Source organism: Rattus norvegicus, chromosome 8, assembly GCF_036323735.1.
Source record: "Rattus norvegicus strain BN/NHsdMcwi chromosome 8, GRCr8, whole genome shotgun sequence".
In the NCBI taxonomy this organism is placed as follows: domain Eukaryota; kingdom Metazoa; phylum Chordata; class Mammalia; order Rodentia; family Muridae; genus Rattus; species Rattus norvegicus.
The window spans coordinates 15,052,082-15,075,714 of record NC_086026.1 but is presented as its reverse complement, the minus strand read 5'-3'; the positions used below and the strand labels follow the sequence as shown (position 1 = coordinate 15,075,714).

General features: G+C 39.1%; 1 protein-coding gene across 4 annotated transcripts in view; it reads left to right on the top strand.

Moving 5' to 3' along the window:
- Positions 1–23,633, top strand: part of Cntn5 (contactin 5) — a 1,231,995-nt gene that overhangs the window by 1,173,704 nt on the left and 34,658 nt on the right. For all 4 annotated transcript variants that reach the window (XM_017595409.2, XM_017595411.3, XM_017595408.3 and 1 more), the window contains 3 exon segments: positions 9,554–9,624; positions 10,593–10,827; positions 22,767–22,876. In XM_017595409.2, the coding sequence (XP_017450898.1) occupies positions 9,554–9,624; positions 10,593–10,827; positions 22,767–22,876 (416 nt within the window).

Sequence of the window (23,633 nt, the reverse complement as noted above, 5' to 3'; positions counted from 1 at the left end):
GCTTATGACCCTCACAGGCAACCATTACATTTTTCTTATCTAGTACTGAGTAGGTAAGGGCAAGTTTATATTATTCCACAAAGTAACTTTTTTCCTCTGGTTTTTGTAGCAAAAGAAGCAGAGAAAATCCAGGTATTGAATAAAAACTACGTATCAATTTGCTTATTCTAGAAATAGCTCTGTGGCTGCCTAGCACATTGAATTCTGTCCACAATTTTTTCTTGACTCTGAAATGGAAAATATGACACAAATGTTTCTGGCCACACAGGAAAAGTATTTTACCTCTGCATTTAAGAGATCGATGTTCTTACAGCTAGGAGTATCAAATGCATGTGCAGATAAACACCTTGCCCAGATGCATACTGCTCGCATTGTATTATCCTCATGCACCTGTGTACAGAGAAGACCAGGTGACCTGTGGAACTCAAAGCAGAAGAGCTTCCTTCGCCTCCCACCGTTGTGCCTTACTATGCTCCGTTAGCTTGCTTCACACTAACCTTCTATCTCATTCCCACTATTGGCAACTCCCTACTAATCTTACTCATATTCCAGACTTTCAGTTTTGTCATATGTCTCATGAAGTTTAACCAAGGCTGTCTGTGTGACCATGAATCTGTCACTGCATTAGAACCCAATAGGTTACCAAAAAGTACATACTATATTCTACCAGGATATATCTATAAACATGGATGAAAGTGTCAAGATGTATTAATGATACACACATACACACACATGCACATACACACACATGCACACACACACATGCACACACACATGCACACACACATGCACACACACACATGCACACACACACACACACACACACACACACACACACACACACACACACACAATTCTGATCTATTGTCTCAGTCCCAACTACTTTGCTGTACTATTGGGTCCTAGGGAAGTCTCATTTTCAAATATATAAAGTCTATTCAATTTAAATCGAAACTTGAATTTCTCATGCATCCCACTTCTGCCCTTCCTAGCTCATCTCTGAGAAGCTGTGATCTGCTTCTGCCCTCTTCTTTGTGATCCCTTTCTCATGCTCTGCTACTCTGACTGGCACTTCCTAGACAATGAGAAAAAAGAGGAAATATCTGCATAGATGATGTCATTTCTCTGGTCTCTCACATGGTGTTAGATCCTGTCAAGACTTGTTTTGTCAACATGCATCTTTTTCTACAAAGGTTTGGGCTCTTTTGGGGATGTAGGAATCACTAATTCTACTGAGCTAAGTCCACCTTCCTTCTGAAGTACCCCCTGCCCCCACAGTGACCATCCCATAACCTGCTTGTTAAGCCCTAGAAATGTAAATGTTCTATGAATGAACATTTACTTCTTCTCAGGTAGCTTGGTGTGAAATGAAGTATTCTTATATAAAACTCAATGTCGTGTCTCCAGGTGAAAGAAGAAAGCACTAAGCTATCTAGAACGGTTGTCTTGTTCTTCTGCCATTTGCTTCTATAAGAAAGTGGCCTATGCCTATTTGCAGTTGGGGTTGGAGAGAAAGCACTTAGACAAGCTGGAGAAAGGAATACAGTAGGATGGTAAGACTGGATACCCAGTTCCTCACAAGCCTGTCATTTTCTCTACACACTCACACCCCAGCATCTGAGGTTCCATGGCTCACTGAAAGTGACAAAAAGATTCAGTTCATTATGATCTCTTTAGCTGTACTCACAGCAGCCATTGAGAATATCTAATTTCAAAAGTTAATAGAGGAGACAGAATAAAATCCTGTTGTGATGGATATGTATTCTACTTGTATTATTAAAAAAATAGCTAAAATGTACAGAAATAATAATACCATATAAGGTAAGCCTGGATTAGTTTTCTCTGAAAGTCTATGTATTGACAGTAAATGTTATTTAATGGAAGTTTAAAAGCCATGCCAAAAGTGATTTGGACTGAATTATTTACTGGACACAATTATTAAGTACACGGTAGTCAGATACAGCTGTATAAAAAGGAAGGAATATTTAAGTTTTCCATCTCCATTTTAAAGAAAATATAAAGTATTCTGCTGAAATAGTTGGTAAACTCTAAAAGAAAATTCTAAGTGAACATTATGACTTTCTCCAAGCCAATGAGTAATTTAATTATAGCATGTAAAAGAAATGGTCCCCAGTAAGATTAAAATAAGACAGAAGTTATAGCAAGCAACAGACCCCTAAAACCAAATCTCAATAATTAGAACAAAGAAAATAACAGCATGGTTCATGGGGCAGAGAGGAGTTTTCAATCATAAAACCAACGTTAGTCCAGGCAAATTTCTCCAAAATACAATTGAGAAGCATGTCTCTGTCTCAGAGGCAGCTTGCAAAGCAATCTGCTGACTCTGACAAATGCCTTTCTAAAGAGAAACTATTTGTTAACAGTCTGAGTAATTCCATACATCAATTTCAGGCTTTGTGCTAAGCACTTGAACCTCTTCACATGCTTTAGCTATCCCATGTATGCTATAGGCCTCTAATGGCGCTCTTCCTCCCATTCCACAGATCAGAAAACACACCTAAGGGATGTTGACTATTAGTACAAGGTTGTCTACTAAGTAAATGTCTGGGCTGATGCTCTAACACCAATCTTGCTTCCAAATGGAGCCTCTCCTACGCTAGTCTCCTCTCTGCAAATTTTCTTTGTTTTTAGGAGTATTATTTAATGTTTAATTATATGTATATATTAGTGCCTTGGTGTGGGTGTGTGTATGTGAGTGAAATTCCCTGTGAAGGCCAGAAGAGGCTATCAAACCCTCTAGAGCTGTTGTGAGAGGCAGGTGTAAGTCTCCAGACATAGCTACTGAGAGCTGAACTGATGTCCTTTGCAGAGCAAAATGTGTTCACTATCACAGAACCATCTCTCCAAACCCTCTTCCTCTTGCAATTTCTTCAGTTCATTTGTTTTATACTATATATATCAGGAAATTTGATTCAACAACTACCTACTCTATCCTCTTTCTCCCTTGATTACCCTTACAAATCAAGAATATAGGAGTTGAGGTAGATGCTATGTACTAAGGGCCCCCTACCTCCTGTGTGTTTTGATGACAATTTTAATAACAAATTTAAAAACTCAGAAAATGCTACATTTTCTAAAATATGCTGGAAATTTCTCTTCAGATCAAAAGGAATACATTGCATGGATCTCCAAGTAAATGCTTGCTGTGTCAAGACTAAAGGCATAGGTCCTATGATGGAACAAAGCCAAATGCCCACAAAGGGTGTGATTTCAAGACCACAGGTTTGACTTTACTCAACTTTCCGTGTCATCAGAAGCTGCAGTAGTAGGGATCAAACTATAAAATACTGATTATAATCCAGACACTGCGATAAAGATTTATGGGATAAACTTTACAAGTAGATACTATTCCTGGGTATGGTGACTACTCTCTGTCATTTTACCACACTACAGGTGGATGAAGGAGAATCAGGAAGTCAATACCAGTCTCAGATACACAGCAAGTGCACAGCCAGCGAAAATTGTTTTTATAAAACCTAGCCAGCTAGTCAGTGGTGATGTATGTTTTTAATGCAAGTATTGGGATGCAGAGGCAGATGGATCTCTATGAATTTGAGGCCAGCCTGGGCAACAGAATGAGTTCCAAGACAGCCAAGGCTACAAAGAAAAACACTGTCTTAAAAATCTAAAAAAGAAAAAATAAAACCTAACCAGATAATAAGATATGTTTATGTTCAGAAGACACATGGAATGATGGGACAGAACCACTGGGACTTGGTGTAGATCTCTCTCATGTCCCAGGATGTTGTCACTCTGTCTCCTTGCAAACCTATGTGCCTCACTGAGAAGAACAAAAACGTCTTCTTCCTTTTTCTTTTCTTTTCTTGGCTATTTTATATATTTACATTTCAAAAGTCGTCCCCTTTTCCGCTCCCCCTGCTTCTATGAAGATGTTCCCACTCCCACCCACCCACTCCCACCTCAACACCCTGCCATTTCCCTGTACTGGGTAAACGAGCCTTCACAGGACCAAGGGCTTCTCCTCCTACTGATGACAGACAATGCCGTCCTCTGCTATGTATGCTTCTGGAGTCATGCGTCCATCCATGTGTACTCTTTGTTTGGTGGTCTAGTCCCCTGGAGCTCTGCGAATCCTGGTTGGTTGGTATTGTTGTTCTTCCTATGGGGTTGCAAATTTCTTCAGCTCCTTCAGTCCTTTCTCTAACTCCTCCATTGGGGTCCCTGTGCTCAGTCCAATGGTTAGCTGCAAGCATCGTCATCTGTATCAGTAAGGTTCTGGCAGAGCCTCTCAGGAGAAAGCTATGTCAGGCTCCTGTCAGCATGCACTCCTTGGCATCCACAATGGTGTCTTGGATGTAGTCTCCAAAGCATCTAACTCTTTAGGGAACACCACTGGTGTCTGGTGTCAGTTTGGGAACTTCTGGTTTGGGGGACTCTTAATTTTTAATCTTTCTACAAACTTGACCTATTGATAATTATTAACAGGAATATTTATGTAGAGTATACTTCAATTCTACTAGAAAAAATGTTTTGAACTGTCCCTCCAGATGTACCTTTCCGAATGCTGATCCCCTCCCTCTCCACCCTCCTGCATGTTTGATTCATACCATCTTCTGGGATAACCACTCAGCTTCTTAATTACAAAGACTTCCCGTACTTTCTAGAAAAGCTTTATTATTTAATGAGCCATGTAAATACTTACTATATGAGAAATTGAAGACTTTCAAGAAGAAAAATTGTTGTTAAATGATCATGCATTTTCTTTTGTTTAGTTTTTAATTAAGCTGTAGGGGTAATGTGTACCGTGTTATTCAAACTGTGCTATTTACCAAGAACACCATAATGATCTAGCCTGCTTATACTAAGGCAATACCTTCTACTTTGGTCATTTCAGACACTTATAAGTATTATTCCAAGACACACACACACACACACACACACACACACACACACACACACACACACATATATATATATAATATATATATATATATATATATATATATATATATATATATTCACATTCCAACAAGCCAGATAAAACCTGAAACAGCTGAGTACTTGTAACTTGTGTATAAAGTCTCAACTGGATCATCTGTCCACGAAGAGCGACTGGTTAGAAATAAATTCAGGAGCATGGGCGTTTAACTGCTCAGCATGAGTATAAACTTGATCCCCCGAGTTAACATGTTTGTGACATTTATCAGTAGCTGATTGAGGGAGAAGACAAACTTGATGCTTAAATCTAAAGCAGGTTCTCACTAATTACACTGAAAATATACTTGGTTTTAAAAATATGTGTTCCTCTGAAAGCATTTATGAGATTTTATTTTTGTGGATTTTATGCTTCTAACAAGAATTATAGAACCTTCATGCCAAAAAAGCTCTGGGAGATTAAGTCAAATGTTTTATGTCATAATGTATTATAAACAAAGGGATATGATTAAAATCAGCAAGCTCTACCATGGTGTGGCAGAGATAATGACTGTGTGTCACCAACTTGAACAAGAAAATGCATGGCCACATAAGCCACCATATCTGCATATTATTAAGAAATGTAAGCCGAGCAGAATTAGATCCCGGCCTGGGCTGCAGCTCTTCAGACCTGCCAGTTCTGTCTATTATACCTAATAGGCTTTTGAAAATCCACACATAAGCATTATCGAAACACTGTCCGTTATCAGCCTCTTCTGGTGCTACGTATTTCTCATTGAAAATGAAGAGAGAACGAAGCAAAGAAGGTACTAGTTCTTTACATTAACCATTTGACTATAGGTTAACTCATCTCAAAATGTCATGTTCAGTGACCCAATTTCAAATATCAGAAATATCAGTTTGAGTCACCCCCATAAACTCCCTGCATTCTCCCCACTCCCAAGACTCCAGCTAGTCACTAGAGATGCACTCCCTTTTCCGTTCTCACTCCCAAACCTCTCCAGCTACCCCCACACCTGATTGCCATCCCTGTTCCCCTCCTCCCTCCTCTCCCATCCAGTTCCCTCCTTCCATCCACCTGCGATGACTCTTTAGTTCCCCTTGTAAGTGGAATTCCCGCATTCTCCTTTCGAATCTCCTATTACCCAGTTTCTTTGGGTCTGTGGATTGTAGCATGGTTATTCTGCACTTTATGGGTAATGTTCATTTGTAAATGCATACACACCATACACATGCTTCTGGATCTCAGATACCTCACTCAGGATGATATTCTCAAGTTCCGTCCATTTGCCTGAAGAATTCATGATGTCTGTTTTTAATAGCTGAGTAGTATTATATTGTATAGATGTATCACATATTCTTTATCCATTTTCAGCTGAAGGATATTTAGTTTGTTTCCATTTTCTGGCTATTACAGATAAAGCTGTTATGGACATAATTAAGAAAGTGTCCTATACAGTGGAACATCTTTTGGGTATACAACTAGGAGTCACATAGCTGGGACTTGAGGTAGAAATATTTCCCTTTATGTTGATTTTATTTTACATGCATGTCTGTGCTCCACTTTTGTGTCTAATGTGTGTGGATGTCTCCTGCCCGTGAATTTACAGATCTGTGGGAGTTTGCCATGTGGGTGCCCAGCCATGTTGTCTGTTAAACATATTTTTGTACAGAAAGTTAAAATTAATGAAACACTTAAATATGTTTTCTAAGAACTAAACCGTAAATGGGCTACACAGTGCTCCTTTCAGGGCATTGAACTTCATAGTTCCTTGTATTCAATTCCACACCTCAGATTTCAGTGGGTTTCATGAGAGGCTCACTTTGGAGATAATGGCTCATTGGACAACTCCTGCTCAGAGGCTCTGGGCAGCCCATCATTGTGAGGACAGAACAAAACAGAAAGAAATCTTCCCATGTTGGCACTTGACATGGAAATATGAGTTCTTAGTGACTGTCTTCAAAGAAGAGAATTCAAAAATCTAAGTTCTAGATATGAACTTAGATCAATGATGTAGACAAAGAACTTATCTTAAAATACAGTAAAACAATGTTATTCTGTTGTGTTGTTATTTAGATACACAGAGTTGGGGATAAATGTAAAATGTGCATTTAATGTGCATATATTCACTTTCTTTTTTCTTAAATTTTTTTATTTAATTTGAATGTTGCCCCTCTCCAGGTCCCACTCTGAGTTCTTCACCCATTCCCCTTCCTTTGCCTCTGACAGGGTGCTCCCCGACCCACCCATCAACCTCTGCTTCTCACCCACCCACCCAACCACCCACCAATCCTACCTCATCCCCTCCCAGCATTCCCCTTCCCTGGAGCATCAAGACTTTATAGGATTAGGCACGTCTTCTCCCGATGAAGCCAGACAAGGCAGTCCTCTGCTACATATGTGCTGGGGGCCATGAACCAGCCCATGTATGCTCTTTGGTTGGTGGCTTAGTCTCTGGGAGCTTCCAGGGATCTGATTTGATATTTTTGGTCTTCTTATGGGTTTACCATCCCCTTCAGCTCCTTCAGTCCTTCCCCTAACTGGTCCATAGGGGTCCCTGACCCCAGTTCAATGGTTGCCTATAAGTATCTGCATCTGTCTCAGTCAGCTGCTGGTAGAGTCTTTAACAGAACAGTAATGCTAGGGTCCTATCTGCAAGCACATAGCTTTAGTAATATGTTCACTTTCTAATTAAAGAAACGTCCTAAGAGAAACCACAATGCCTGGGTATTAACAAACTGTATAAAAATTGCTATTGCTTTAAATAGGCATTCACTGATAGTCATGATACTCAGAACTCTGAAATTAGCTTGTATAGAGGAGACAGGAAACTAACCGACACAGACATATATCACTTTACCAGTAGCACCCTTACTGCAAGCCTCACATATACTGTTGCCCACAAAGTAAACAAATTTAAAGTCATAGTCAACATTACACAGATCATCTTAGGAGAAGTGTCAAAACATATAAGCATGTCTCAGGTTTTTATAGTAGCCATAATTATAATTCCCAATGACCTGTGTGCCCTCTGAGAAGCATACCATTCTCCAACTGACTGTTCTAAATCCACAATCACAAAAATGATCCTGTCTAAATTCAGTGAATCTCAGAAAGCACAAATAATATTTTTAAAAAAAGAATTGTAGGAAGAAGGATTAGGAGGGGTGGGCAGCACACCAGAGTATGTGGAATTATAGTGATCAGAATGAACCATACACATGTATGAAACTGTCATAGAAAAAATTTAACACAAGCTTTTAAAAATGCAGGTTAATAAGTGATTTCCTTGCTTTTCACATTAACTGGGACATTTTAACTATTATCTGAATCCTTTCTTTTCTTCTTCATTGAATCCTGTGTGCTCTCTTGTACCAAGGTGAAAGCAAGTGTCAGATACTTCTGAGGGAGTCCGTGGAAATGAACTCCTTAGATGAATAACCTAAGAATGCATGTGGCTGTCAAAGAAAACCATGAACAGCTGCTGAACTTTGTACAGTCTGGTACTAGTAATGTTTGCAAGTCCTTGAACAGGAGAAGAATTATGTCTCAGGAGAATAGCCCAAGGGCATTTACATTGGAATCTGGTTGCACAAAGGTTATTGATTTTATTGTAGGTCATTATGTATTCACAGGCTTTTCTTGCCTACTCCCCTGGTACAAGAATTCTTTATTTTACTTTTCTAGTACTATAAAATATCGGACTTCAGGTTTTTTATAGTATATAAAATGTTGCATAAAATATATGCTAGTAATTAATAGCATTTCATTCCAACAAGTAATATATAGTACTAGATTTATTGTTTATGTGCATATCAATATTATCTTAAATATATGCTGGGATAAAAAGGCAAGACTGAAGTATAAAATTGCCAAGGCAGGAACAGGGTCTGGGAATGATTTCTTTTAATAGTTTTCTTCATTTAACAGCCCTTCAGTTGAAAATACTCTCATTCCGCCCTAGATTTTGTAGTTTGGTGCAGTGAAGGGGAAATTTCTTTCTCTGTTGACACATTTATTCTTTTAATCATTATTCATTTGTAGAACTTGCACTGAGTGCATCTGTATTTGCAGTGGCGGAAAGATTGATATTGACAGCTGTTTTTAATGCTTATTCATTTAAGTGCATTCTCACACTGTAGCACTATGGGTATGTTCCCCTTAAACTGCAACTCCCTGAGATAATGCTGTTAAGGACCAGGAGATTTTTCCAGGGCCTTTGCAGATGCAGGGATGATAAAAAGAAATATAATAGTGGCAAAGAAAAGAAGAGAGAGTCATTAAAAGGGTGAAATGTACTCAATCATTAGCAAGTAGCCTTAGCTCTGGTATTTATTAGTTATGATTTATTGATATTATATATTATAGATATCAAGTAAGTATGTAATATACAATAGATATTATAGATATCAAGTGAAACTATACATATATATATATATATATATATCAACAAGCTGTCCCAGGAAGGAAGGTATGTACATTTTGCCTCAATATTAATATGATAAATGTAACTGAAAGCAAATATTTGACTCATTTATGAATTCTACCGAATTTAAGTCAGGTGGTAATGACTTGAGGTTAAGGAAATTACACACGTTTTCATTCTCTTCAGCCTCCATGCATTTTCTTCCACAGTTCCTAAGACGGCACCCAGCAACGTGAGTGGAGGAAGTGGAAGAAGGCACGAGTTGGTCATTGCCTGGGAGGTAAAAATAATGTCTTCACAAATCTCAGAATGGGTTGTTTGCTTAGAAACTAAGGCTATGCACAGAGAATAGGCCCTGGTATCAGACTAGAGGTTTCTGTTTGAATGAAGAAGCAGTAAGAGGATCCACTACTCAGATGAATATGGACCAGGTAAATCCCTCTCATCCTTACCCAGGGCCCAATCCTTTCATAAGTAAAAGCTTTATGTCTTGTTTCCGTATTTCTCTGGGGTACTTACTTCCCCACATTGGACCTCTGTTGATCGTCTTCTCTGAATTTCATTTAATAGACTTTCTCTCTTCCTCTACTTAGAACATTGTTTTTCTTTAAATTAAAATTCAAGCTACTCACATAGTTTCTGGCTATCTACAATGCACTGTACCCTCTGCTATTCAGCGGCTGGTGGCTTCACTCCATTGGCTGGACAATACATTCACTTCCCTCTGTAATATGCATTTGAAACCTTTAAGTCAATTTAAATGTAAGCCATGTGCAGCATGAGATGTTTAAACAAAATGACAGTCCAGGGTAGATGTTTGTTTCATTGTTTTTGCAATTAGGAAAGCACAGACACTGAAGATAGGTACTGCATTAACCTCTCTTTGATTTAATCTGCAGAGAGGGTAGCAGAGCATTAAGTGGTGATACCAGCCTTGTACCCCAACCATTACAGCTTTCTCTAGCATGTCACAATAGAGTCCATAGGTCTTCAGCTCATATACATGACTAATTGGAGTACACTTATTTCATTTCATGAGTTTTCAACGTGGATATCAAAAGATATAATTCTAGTTTTTTATCTTGTATCTCTAAAGCCAAAGTACATGTGTTATCTTAGCTTTCAGCCTATTGAAAACTTGCGAGATTCTTTCCCATCGTTCTCTGTAACTGCAAAGCTAAGCACTAAGAGGAGAGTGTTTCTCAGCAAGTTGTTTTGTGCAATATTAACCCTATTATTCTTCTTTAGCCAGTATCAGAAGAGTTTCAGAATGGGGAAGGCTTCGGCTACATAGTGGCATTCAGACCGAATGGAACACGTGGCTGGAAGGAGAAAATGGTTACTTCTTCGGATGCTTCCAAGTTCATTTACCGAGACGAAAGTGTCCCTCCTCTCACACCCTTTGAAGTCAAAGTTGGTGTCTATAATAATAAAGGTGATGGGCCTTTCAGCCAGATTGTAGTCATCTGCTCGGCTGAGGGAGGTCAGTGTCATTGTATTTTGATTTTTAATGAAATATTGTGTCCGAGTTTTAGAAAATACCGGATAGCCAAAGTTTGAAAATCTCACCCATAATTCCATTATACTTGTTAGATGCAATTTATGAGACTTTCCCCAAATTCATCTTTTTAAAAGTTTAGTCTACATATGATGATTTACATTCCTTGTTCATTAAAAATATATGACCAATATGTTCCCTTAAGTGGATAGCATCAGAATATGTGATTTTCTCTGGATATGTGTGTGTGTGCGTGTGTGTGTGTGTGTGTGCGTGTGTGTGCGTGTGCGTGTGTGTGTGTGTGTGTGTGTGTGTGTGTGTGTGTGTGTGTGTCTGTAATGAAGATTCCACTGACATAACCAATAAACATTTCTGACAAAGAAATCTCAGACAGGGCTCAGACACAGGGACATTTGTCCCCAAACCTTCAGATCAATGTCACATTCTTGAACAAATGGAACTAAAGGGAAAGAGAAACTGAAAAGCAGAGAAACAAGGTTAAGGATCTTCGGATAAGAATTATTGCACATCTCTCCACTGATCCTTGGTTTGTCTGTAGCATGTGTCTGTCAGCTGCATGAGTGCATTCTGTTCTTACATACCTGCCCTGGGTAGGCTCTAAAGAGGAAGTGTGCTCACTTCCAAAAGAATGAACTGAAAACCAGCAACTTTCTCTAGGTACTGAAGGTAAATCGCAAACCCACCTTCTGCTCTCAAGATCCCGAGTCGCTTTAAACTTAAACACAAAAACACAGTCTTCTGAGGGAGTAAGTGAGGGAGACCTTAGCTTTCCCCCTACTCCTAATCACATGGAGACTTCAATGGCCCTGCCAAGTTAAAAAGGCAAGAATAATTCAATATAAGAGATTACACAAAGGCGACAGCTATTTGACCTTTAAAATAAGCAAGGTCAACACTAACTGAGCCTGGTGCTTCATTCATGCCCACATGTGCAACTTGAATAGCTCATAGAATTTCTAGTATTTTTGGTGCTGGGCGCTTCATGGGAAGAAATAAATAATGTCATTCGAATGTAGAAAAATAAAGGTAGTGCTTGACTTATGTAAGATACACTTTTGAATAAAAGCTGCCATGCATCTTTTTAATTCAGAGTCAAGCTGTGAGGCTGAGCAAAACTTTATCCTAAGGGAACAAAGCTAGCCAGGTGCGGAATCAAGTAATACTCGGTAGGAGTTCTACTAAGATTTTTATGTACTCACTACAGGTTGTGTAAGAAACAGCCATGCTCAGGGGTGGAGGTGGGGTGTGGAGGGGAAGGGAGGATGGGAGACATAGAGGAGAAGGAAGGACAGGGAGAGAGAAAGAGGTGGGGGAGGGAGAGAGGGAGGGAGGGAGAGACTTACCTAATTTATGCCTTTAAAATGAGTTTGAGGTAATAATTTCAAGCCCAAGTCTTCTTTTCAGAAAGCCAGTCTTGGGGACTCTGAGAAACAGCCTAGATCCATATTACTTAAAACAGGCTTGCAGAGTAGACAGTAAGTGGTACCACGGGGCTTCCTACCCACTCTCCCCGCAGTATAGGAACAAGAGCATATGCTTTGGGCCTGGAGAAATGGCTCACCAGTTTAAGAGAGCATCCTGCTTTTACAAAAGGCCCACCACCAATGGCTCACTACCACCTCTAACCCCAGCACAAACTCCAAGGGATCTGATGCTTTCGTCTGGTTGCTTAGGCACTGAACTCAAGCACAGATTCCCACATACCTATATATAAGTCTACAAGTAATAAAAAGGAAATAAAGCTTTTCCTTTTAAACACATGTTTTTACCCTGTACTGCTTACTGGGAATATGGCGCTTATCTAAATGTCAATATGATTTTTCACTCAAAACAGCTGTTTGGTAGTGTGTATCTTGCCAGAAAGTATACAGCACCTTTGTCTTAAATTTTCTTCCAAGTAATTACCAAGAACATGGCAGCAGAGCTCATGATGAGGCACAGAAATTTGGAAACCTGTCTTGTACATCTTTGACAATTTTTGCTTTGAAATCAAATTAAATGAGATTTTAATTTAGAAATTTAATTTATATCTTCTGCATTCTTTTTTCTTTTTCTCTTTCCTTTCCTTTTTTTCCTCTACATTTTCAGGCTATGCATCCTTAGCTTTCCCTTTCAAGTTATTCAGAAAACATTTATATTTTGTTTTAAAGACACTGAGGTTGTTGCTATAAAACATTTCACTATAATATTTTGTCAATGAAACTATGCAAGATACCAGTTGTGCACTATGTGCAATCTAACATTGCTCTGACTGTAAGATCTAAATTTTAACACAAATTAATTTTACAGCATTGGAAATTTTTGCTAACCATGATAGTTTGTATCTCTAAATCACGTCAGTCAAAAAAAAAACCAGCAGAACAGAGGACTGGAAAAGCCAGCTTACGTCATCTGCAGTCACACTATGTGATCCTAAGTAATGTTACCTAACGTTCTCTTACTTAACAGAGAAGGTTTGGAAGTAGAGAACTTCTGGAATTCTGATATTACTAAAGGTAACTTTCCACCTAGGTGCTCTCTATTCTGAAATATTCTTTTAAATAAGTACTGCAAAGAGACAATAACATACCAACATTTACTATGTAATCAAAAGGGGAAATTGGAATGCCTTTTAGTCACTTGGGAAATGTCTTTGAACAGTAGTGACCATTTCAAAGACAGAATGCCACCAATCAAGACTTTAGGCCAGGAAAATCATGAATTCAAAGCCTACCTGGGCTCTGTAATGAGACTATCAAAAGCAGATGCTACCTACCCACATGTGGTCGTGTGCACTCTGCAAGCCCTCATTATATTTTGTATTTTTATCAAGAGAGCCTACAGGAGTGCAAATGGGAATTACATCATTGAAATCAAAGCTTCACCCATATTTGACATATTAAAAGGAATCATTTTATTGATATTATCTAAATTACTTGAGGTTTGAATTGACTATCACACTTTGGAGGTTAACTGTTTCTCTCAAGTATAATCGGGGATGTTCCAGATGGTTCTTTTGTTAACACCCTAGAGCCTTTGGAACCTTTCAGTATTTTTGTAGCAGAAGTAGCAAGGTACAGATGGTGCTAAGTGGCCACTGACATGAACCTGGAGATCAATTTGCCTGCCAAGATTTCCACAGGGATCTTAAATATAAATCACTCCTCCAGCATTGAAACCAAGGAAGAATTGTGTATCTTTAACCCTGGTTGGTTCCACTATGATCTTTTTATCCCCTTTTTTATTGAATTTTTAAAATGTATTTACATTTCAAATGCTATACCCTTTCCTGATTTCCTGGCCATATAACCCCCCTATTACATCTCCCCTCCCCTTTTTATATGTTTCCCCACCCACCCTTCCTGTCTCCCTGCCCTGACATTCTCCTACACTGGAGATCCAGCCTTGGCAGGACCAAGGGCTTCCTCACCATTGGTGCCCAAGAAGGCCATCCTCTGCTACATATGCAGCTAGAGCCATGGGTCTGTCCATGTATACTCTTTAGATGGTGGTTTAATCCCTGGGAGCTCTGGTTGTTTGGTATTGTTGTTCTTATGGGGTTGCAAACCCCTTTACCTCCTTCAGTACTCTAACTCTACCAATGGGGACCATGTTCTCAGTTCAATGGTTGGCTTCGAGTATCCACCTCTGTATTTGTCATGCTCTGGCAGAACCTCTCAGAAGACTGCTATATCAGACTCCTGTAAACATGCACTTCTTGATATCAACAATATTATCTGGGTTTGGTGGTTGTATGTATATGGGCTAGATCCCCAAGTGAGGCACTCTTTGAATTGCCTTTCCTTCAGTCTCTGCTCCAAACTTTGTCTCCGTATTTCTTCCTATGAATATTTTTATTCCCCCTTCTAAGAAGGACTAAAGCATACGCACTTAGGTAATCTTCCTTGAGCTTCATGTTGTCTGTGGATAGTATCTTGGGTAATCCAAGCTTTTGGGCTAATATTCATTTATCTGTGAGTGCATACCAGGTGTGGCTTTTTTTTTTTTTTTTTGCGATTGTATTCCCTCACTCAAAATGATATTTTCTAGTTCCATCCATTTGTCTATGAATTTCATGAAGTCATTGGTTTTAATAGCTGAGTAGTACTCCATTGTGTAAATGTACCACATTTTCTGTATCCAATCCTCCACTGAGGGACATCTGGGTTCTTTCCAGCTTCTGACTATTATAAATAAGGCTGCTGTGAACATAGTGGAGCAGGTGTCCTTATTATATGTTGGAGCATATTTTGGGTATATGCCCAGGTGTGGTTTAGCTGGGTCCTCAGGTAGAGCAATGTCCAGTTTTCTGAAGAACCACCAGGTTGATTTTTAGAGTGGTTGTACCAGTTTACATTTCCACCAACAATGGAGGAGTGTTCCTCTTTCTCCACATTCTCACCAGCATCTGCTGTCACCTGAGTTTTTTGATCTTAGCCATTCTGACTGGTGTGAGGTATAATTTCAGGGTTGTTTTAATTTGCATTTCCCTGATGAGTAAGGATGTTGAACATTTCTTCAGGTGCTTCTCAGCCATTCAATTATTCCTCAGTTGAGAACTCTTTCTTTAGCTCTGTAACCCATTTTTAATAGGTTTATTTGATTCTCTGGAGGCTAACTTCTTGAGTTCTTTGTATATATTGTATATTAACTCTCCATCAGATGTAGGATTAGTAAAGATCTTTTCCCAATCTGTTGCTGTTTTGCCTTATTGACAGTGTCCTTTGCTTTACAGAAACTTTGCAGTTTTATGAGACCCCATTTGTCAATTCTTGATCTTAGAACATAAGCCATTGGTGTTCTGTTCAGGAAACTTCCCCAGTGCCCATGTGTTCAGGGCTCTCCACTATGATCTTTAATATATGATGCAATCTTATTTTAGAAGTGTTTTTAAAAGAATGCAGAGTTCTGATATTAAAATGCATTGTGAAGTTGGATGAAGCTGGACTTGCCTACACTCCCAGAACTTGAGATGCTAAGGCAAGAGAATTAAAAGTTGGAGGCCAACCTGACCTTTAACAATTACTGGCAGGCTGGAGGGATGGCTCAGCAACTAGAGCATAGACTGTCCTTTCCAAGGACCCTAGGTTGTTTATTCAGCGGCCACATTGGAGAGTGACAATCTCATGTAACTCCAGGTTTAGAGGCTCTAACATGCCCTCTGGTCTCCTTGATGTTGCATTCAGATGCACAACCACCACTAAGAAAGACCTGTATACTCACAATTTTAAGATGTTTTAGTTAAAAATAATAACAAATAATAGCCAAAGGCTTAGTAAAACTGCCTTTAAAGTGATTTCCGACCAAGATGAAAATATTAGATCAATGATTCACGATTCCCTTTGTATTTTGGAAAATATTTGATAATTCAACATATATCTATTTGCTCTCAGCTTCTCGTTACTCAAGGTCTAGGTAAGAAGAACCCAAGCATTCAATTACATCCATTAGAATAAAGGGATATATTGCATGGCCATTACTCACAGATTAGAAGATTAATTTATTCATAATGTTCCACTTTAGTTTTCTCTCATATTTGAGGCTTTGGCCTCTTCAGGTGAATTTTATCACTCTTGTATTTATTAAAGTCCAGAATTCTCTCCTCATCTGAAGAAGTTGATTTGAAGTTATCCCTTAAAAGCAGGGCAACCGGGGCTCAAATAAAAGCCCAGCACTCACAAGGTGGCATTTTCCAGATCAGCTTTTGGCTGAAACTGAGCTCAGTGGGATTTATGTGAAGTCAGAAATTAATAAATTGCCATATTAGTTATAAAATACAAGGAATAATCGCCTGTCTGTGCTGGGTGATCCATTTGGATTAGTGACTATAAACGTTCAACGGCAGCTGTCTTCAACTGAATTCTTAACTAATGAAACCATAACCCTTCTCCCACCAAGTTTATTAGACTCCCCTTTGATTAATGCTACCACTAGCCCTCCTGGGAAGTCAGATGTACACTCAGTATTACAAGCACATCCTCCCAAATCACTAGAAGAACTCCAGCTGCTGGGTCACTTAACACATATATATCATCTAAATTCATAAGCGTGGTAATTCTGTTCTCAATTTAAATCTAACTGGTTCTGAAATCTATCAATGAGTGTGTCCACAACACTACTATCTCCAAACTGGAGTGCAGAAGCTATCCACAGCCTACATCATACCCTAAACAAGAGAATGAGAGCTTTTCACGTCTCTGTCTGCAGACAGAGCACAGTGCAATTGCACAGATAAGATCCTGAACTTTCATCAAATTGCTTGAGTTCAAGTCAAGAGCAGAAAAAGGTGTCTTTGGCTTTGTTTAAATCTTGTGATATATAAAAGTGGGTTTGGGAATGCTTAAACATGGCCTGGCCTACCATGAGCCTTGTGCAGCTTGGTTCAAAGTTACCAAGAATTCCATGCAGTAGGAATGAGGACCATCACATATGCCTGTGGCAGGGTTCTTGAGTTTCTGTGGTTTCTGACAACACCTAGAAGGCTCAAGTAAGGATCCCAATAACAAAATGTGAAAGGGATTAGTAGTTAAGAGGCAGTGGAAGAAAGAAAGAGCTGAGGCAGAGGTAGAGACAATGGCTCAATTGATAAGGTTCCTACCACCCATGCACGAGGACATGAGTTCAGATGGTCAGCACCCACATAAAGGTCAAACAGGATGGCGTGTATCGACCAGTGTCACACTGAGGCTATAGAGACAGGAAAATCCTTGGGTCTCACTGGGCAGCCAGTCGAACCAATTGGTAAGCATCCAATTCAGTAAAACCCTGTCTCAAAAACCAACGTGGATAGGACTATGATACGGTCCAGCAGTTAAAAACACTTTCAGAACAAGCCTAGTGAATGGAGTCTGATATCAATCCAAATGTAGAAAGGAAGAACCAGTTCTCAGAAGTTGCCCTCTAATATCCCTGTGAATATACTCTCACACACATCATATATTTACACATACACATTATGAAAAGATAGAGAGGAATACGGGAAGATGTTTGCCATCAACTTGGAGCTCAGTACCCATCCACACAACATATACATACATTTAATCACATATGCCCAAGCACATACACACAGAAATCTGAAGAACTTTTGAAAGCAAGGGAAGACATTATATGTGTATATCCCAGTGTATCAACAGCACCATAGAGTTTCTGCCTGGACTCAAACCCTCCCTCCACCATTTAGCAGATGTGATAGCTTTCATAGTCCCCTACCCCTCTTTGAAAAGTAATTACATAATATATAATAGTATTGTAGAGTGATTTAATATATATCTGGAAATAAAATGTCTGAGAACATAGTAAATACTTTTCTTAGAGTCAGCTATGACTGGAGCTGGAGAGATGGCTCAGTGGTTAATCACACTGACTGCCCTTCCAGAGATCCTGAGTTCAATTCCCAACAACTACATGGTAACTCACAACCATATGTAATGAAATTGTAGACTCCTCTTCTGGTGTACATGAAAACATTGCACTCATGTATATTAAATAAATAAGTTTTTAAAAGAAAGAGTCAATTATGACTACTCTGAGTCCTTTCCTTTATCTAGTATGTGCGTATTTAAGCATATTCTCCCATTCCTCTGTCAGTCTTTGGAGGCATTAAACAGCAAAAGGACCAACTGTATTTGTTTCCTTTATATTCCCTTCTCTATCTCCAAAAATTACTCTCTAGAACTTGTGAGTGATGGGCTTGGAAGATGGCTCAGAGGTTAAGGGGCTTGTCACCAGAGAAGACCAGAGTCCAAATCTCCAGAATGCACATAGATGCCAAGCAGGCCAGACACCCTTCCTGATTGTCTGTAATTCTATTCATTGAGGACAGAGGCAGAATATTCCTTGAGCAAGATGGCTGCCAGGGCAAGCTCTGGGTTTGATTGAGAGTCTCTGCTTCAAACAATAAGTTGAAAAAATAATGGAGGCAAATTTCTGATACCAACCTCGGACCCTCATACAGATATGCATCTACATACACACACACTACACACATACACGCATACTATACACATACATATACAGTATACACATACACACACACTACACACATACATGTACACTATACACATACACACACTACACACATACATGTACACTATACACATACATACACACTACACATATACATATACACTACACATATACATACATACTACACACACACACACACACACACACACACACACTACACACACACTACACACAGAAGAGAAAATAAGGACAAGCCATTAACAAACTTAAAACAGAAGGGACGCTTTTGGAAAGAGAAGTTTGAATGAAACAACATCCCCCCTCCCAAAAACAATCTAGAAATGTTTAATTTTGTAGAATAAATGAAATTGACACATTGACTCACATCGATGTGCTTGAATACCACATGCCTGCTGAGCTTGTACTCCTGACTTCTGATGCAAGCGTTTTTCTCAAAGTCCATCTGTGGGGACACTGTCTCGTGTAGTATCAGTGGCCTTTCAGGCAGGGCAGGAGATCCCAACCAGAGATGCTGCTACCCAGTCAGTTATTCTTGTCTGCAGACACTCTGTCAGTTCAGCTCTAAACTGTACATAGTTTGGAGTAACTGGGCTGAGGCCATGCTTTTTCCCATGCTGAAATTCTGGCTCAGGTCAGCACGGCCGGACTGTGGATGTTGTTTTGATGTAGAAAGTGAACTGATTTAAGGCTCATTCCAGATTTTGTCCATGCGCATTCGGGATGTGACTGTGGCCCACAGCCCTAGGGTAGCGTCTGTGACTCATCAGGATGGGGTTGGACCTGAATATAAAATCCTCCAAGCTTGTCGATGAAATTAAAGTTCTTGTTTAGGAAGTAGTTTCTAACCATCTCTTGTGTTCTTTTTCAATCTTCAACTTTTTAAATTTAATTTTCAATTTGAGACATACTTAAATGTGTCTGGTGCTCGTGAAAGCTAACAGGGAAATAGCTTCTCTCAGGAGATAAAGAGTGACAGAAGACTGCTCCCCGGCCATGTGTTTTTGTGCTTCTGAAATTATTTATCCTGCTTCAGTCTTCTCTGACAAAGATGTAATTGCCTCAGTAATATAAGAGCGGATACAAAGCGTTTGGCATGTGACTCTGTGCTGCATCCATTCTGAGAACCGACACAGTGGCAGAATGGCAAATGACAGCCAAAGTGCAGCTCTTCTGAAAATGACTCCTACCCAAACCGGAGCAATCCGGTCCCGTGTGTCTAGAAACTGCCAGCGTCCCCTTTTTATACAGAACCAAGAAGTTAAAGTTCGGCTAAACAGCTTAACAAATCTATTATGCTTCTGCTAGCTGTGGTTCTAGAAGGAGATAGAAGCTCTTCCTTTTTAGAAAAAAGTCGAATGGATAAAAATAGACTGTAAAGTAGTATGAAGCACAAGACTGAGGAAGTAGAAAGGACGTTCAGAGGTTGTCAGAATGAGGAACCACAATTGATACAGCAGGAATCAGCATCAACCTGTGTGTGAAAATCAAATTAATTTACTACAGTACTTTTGAACTGTTTCAATTACAGACAGCGTGTGAGGTATTTTTTAAGATTTATTTTTAAGTGTGTATGTCTGCATGCAGTACTTATGGAATCCAGAAGAGGGTGTCAGACTTCCTGGGGCTAGAGCTATGGGGAATTATGAGTGACCTGGTTTAGGTACTGAGAACCAAACGCAGGTCCTCCTTAAGATCAGTACACACACCTTACTAAAAGGCCAGCTGTCAGTCCTAGCATATGAATTTTAACATGAGGCTTACCGAAAGTAAACCACTGCTTACTACAAATATAAATGTTTGAGAAGCTCTTCTGTAGACTTATTTCACAGCAATGAATAGATTTTCTGGGGGAGTGGGTTTGTTTGTTTGTTTGTTTGTTTGCTTGCTTGCTTGCTTGCTTGCTTGCTTGCTTGCTTGCTTGCTTGCTTGCTTGTTTAGAGATGGGTCTGCTATATCCCAAGCTGGCCAGGAACTCACCGTGCGTTCAATCCTGAACCTTGATCCTCCACACTTTATTCTTCCATTGTTGGGATTACATAGTTACACCCTAGGCATGGGAGTGATGTCTTTAAATCAATAAAAGTCAAAATCATGCAGGTAGATGTGTAACTACTTTCTCATAGCTAAAGACAGATTTCAGAAAATGATTAGACTTATCCTAGACCCTTCATAATGCCTCTTGAAAGGTGTCGTTTAGAACTCTGTCTTGTCATATGGTTTCCTGAATCTGAGGTCAGTGTCAGGGGTAGAGGGTGGAGATTATTTTGAAGTTACTACAAAAGTCTTTCCAATTTTTATAGCATAGGGTTTTTTAAATATAATAATCTGTACAGAACTGCTTGACCTAATCTGTGACCTTCACACTTCCATTTCAGTTAGCACATGTTTGTGACAGTATTTGTGATTCAGCCATGTCAACGCTAGAAATATTTCCTTGCTCATATAGCATGTGGTGTCAAAGAAAATGCACTTCTTGACGGATGTCAGTCAGACATTGTGTATTATAAAAAATGGTGTGAAAGGTCACTGAACATGGAAACAAATGGAGAGGTGTTTTGAGCAGCAGCACGGAGACCTTCAGGGACTTTTCTACTCTGCTTGCACCTGCCACAAAAGTCAATGCATGCCTTTTAAATATCAGGATACATAACACATTTTTTCCATTATTGAAATGGAGTTTTGTGGCAAAAACATCTAATGCAGATTAGACTCCCTCTTTCACTCCACAATGTACATATAGTTATTACCATATTGCTATGAATGAATTTTGCTAACTATAACACTAAACATTCAAGATGCATTATTCCAAATAGGACTTAATTTTAAAGTATATGATATCATAATCCTTTGTTTGCTGATGTTATATTTTGAGCCAGGCTCTTGCTATGAATTCTTGGATGGTCTTGTGCTCACTGTGTAGAACAGGCTGGCTTTGAACTTATGAACCTGTCTCACACTCTGTACTAGAGGAACCATAAGTATGCTTCACCTATCCTGGCCTTGATAACGCTTTTCTTATTCCCATACTATAAATGAGAGAATTTGGGATTAAAAGGCAGCAAAATGAATAATTTGCCACAAGGTAGAAAAATACCAGTAGGAGGTTTGGTGGTAGTGTTAAATGTTTAACTCTGACCTAGAAACACAGAAATTACACATACTATCAGGACACATGCACACATTGTATGACCAGTAATGACTACTGATCTTTTTAAAGGCAAAGCACCTAAAGCAGTTGTTTCATTATGCAGTTTTAGATAAAGTCATCTTCCTGCAAGTGTATGTACTTTGAGCATCTCCCCATATCTGGCTCTCTGCCTCTTTCTCCATGATTCCTTCTCCCCTTCCCACCTGTCTTCATTATTTCCCAGAGAGTTTTCCTTCAATTTTCATGCCATCAGTATAAATATAACCTCATGTTTTTATGAGTTCAGAACTTACAAATGAGGGAAAATGTGATATTTGTCTTTCTGAAACCAATTTATTTACCTTTATAAGATCATCTCCAGTTATAACCATTTTATTAACAATGACATAAATTCTCTGTAGTGGAAACATGCTACTTGATGAATACATGCCATGTCCTCCATCTTTCTATGATTGGACAGGTAGGTTGTTTCCATAGGTTAGCCCCAAAAGCAATTAAGTAAACAAACAAACCCACCAATCCCAGCTGACTATTTTTGTTGTTAGACCGGATTGACAAACAACTTAAGTCAGACCATTTACTTTTCTAGAAATACCCTCCTGACTCATGGATAAGACTCTTTCCTCTACATTCTAGATTTGTCAAGGCTATTGGTAAGACTCTAATGTAAATTGACCAAGAAACCCAAAGACTTTCTTATGTTTTTTTCATAACCACTTCATTCATACATAGGTCAGAATGAGAAACCTCGGAGCATTCATGGCTTACACTTCGATTTTTCTTCCTGCAGAACCCACTGCTGCTCCCACTGATGTCACAGCGACCAGTGTGTCGGTGTCAGAGATTTTTGTTGTATGGAAACATGTTAAAGAGAGTCTCGGAAGACCACAGGGGTTTGAGGTATGAATAGAATTATTGAAAATAGGCCTTCTATTTTGCTGGAACTGTGCCCTGCTAAACACGATTTGATGATGCTTCACCGAAATCAAAGTCCTTTGAAATTTTGCTGGGTTAAGAAAGAAACAGTGTTTTCTCAAAAAATATTTTTGCTTTTCAATAGTTGGCTTATTGTCTGCAGCCTATGTAGTCTTGTCACCACTGTACCAAAAAAAGAGAAGGACATGAAATGGAGTTTTAGACAAACCCAGAAATTGTGGGTGGATATTTATTTAATTTTACTATTCTTAAGACAGAAGTGACAGCCTTATAATTATAAATATGCCAGGCCAATTTAGTGACATCAATTAATCTTAAGCATTGAAGGCTTGTGGGGTAACTGTGAGCTTGAGTATTCTAGCTTAAACACAGGGAGATCCCCCAAAATATTTTCAATAGAGAAGCTATATTAACATGCGACTTTGTATTGTAAGCCTCTTGGTCTAGAGTGGAGAGAACAGATATGAGGGGAAAGCACCAGAAGACAGTAGCAGAGTTGTGTTGTTCTAATCAGGTGGCAACAAAGGTGCCATTTTCTAGAACTGATGAGAACTGGACCTTTATGTCAAATGGAAGAAATACAAAGTTGAACAATGAATTAGATGTGGGCTATGGAAAAGACACTAAAGATAATCCTAGAGCTTTAAGACCTAGCACACAGGCTGAATGATACACTGAAGTCAAGAATTCTGCTTTGGATATTAAGGTTTATAAGTCTTTA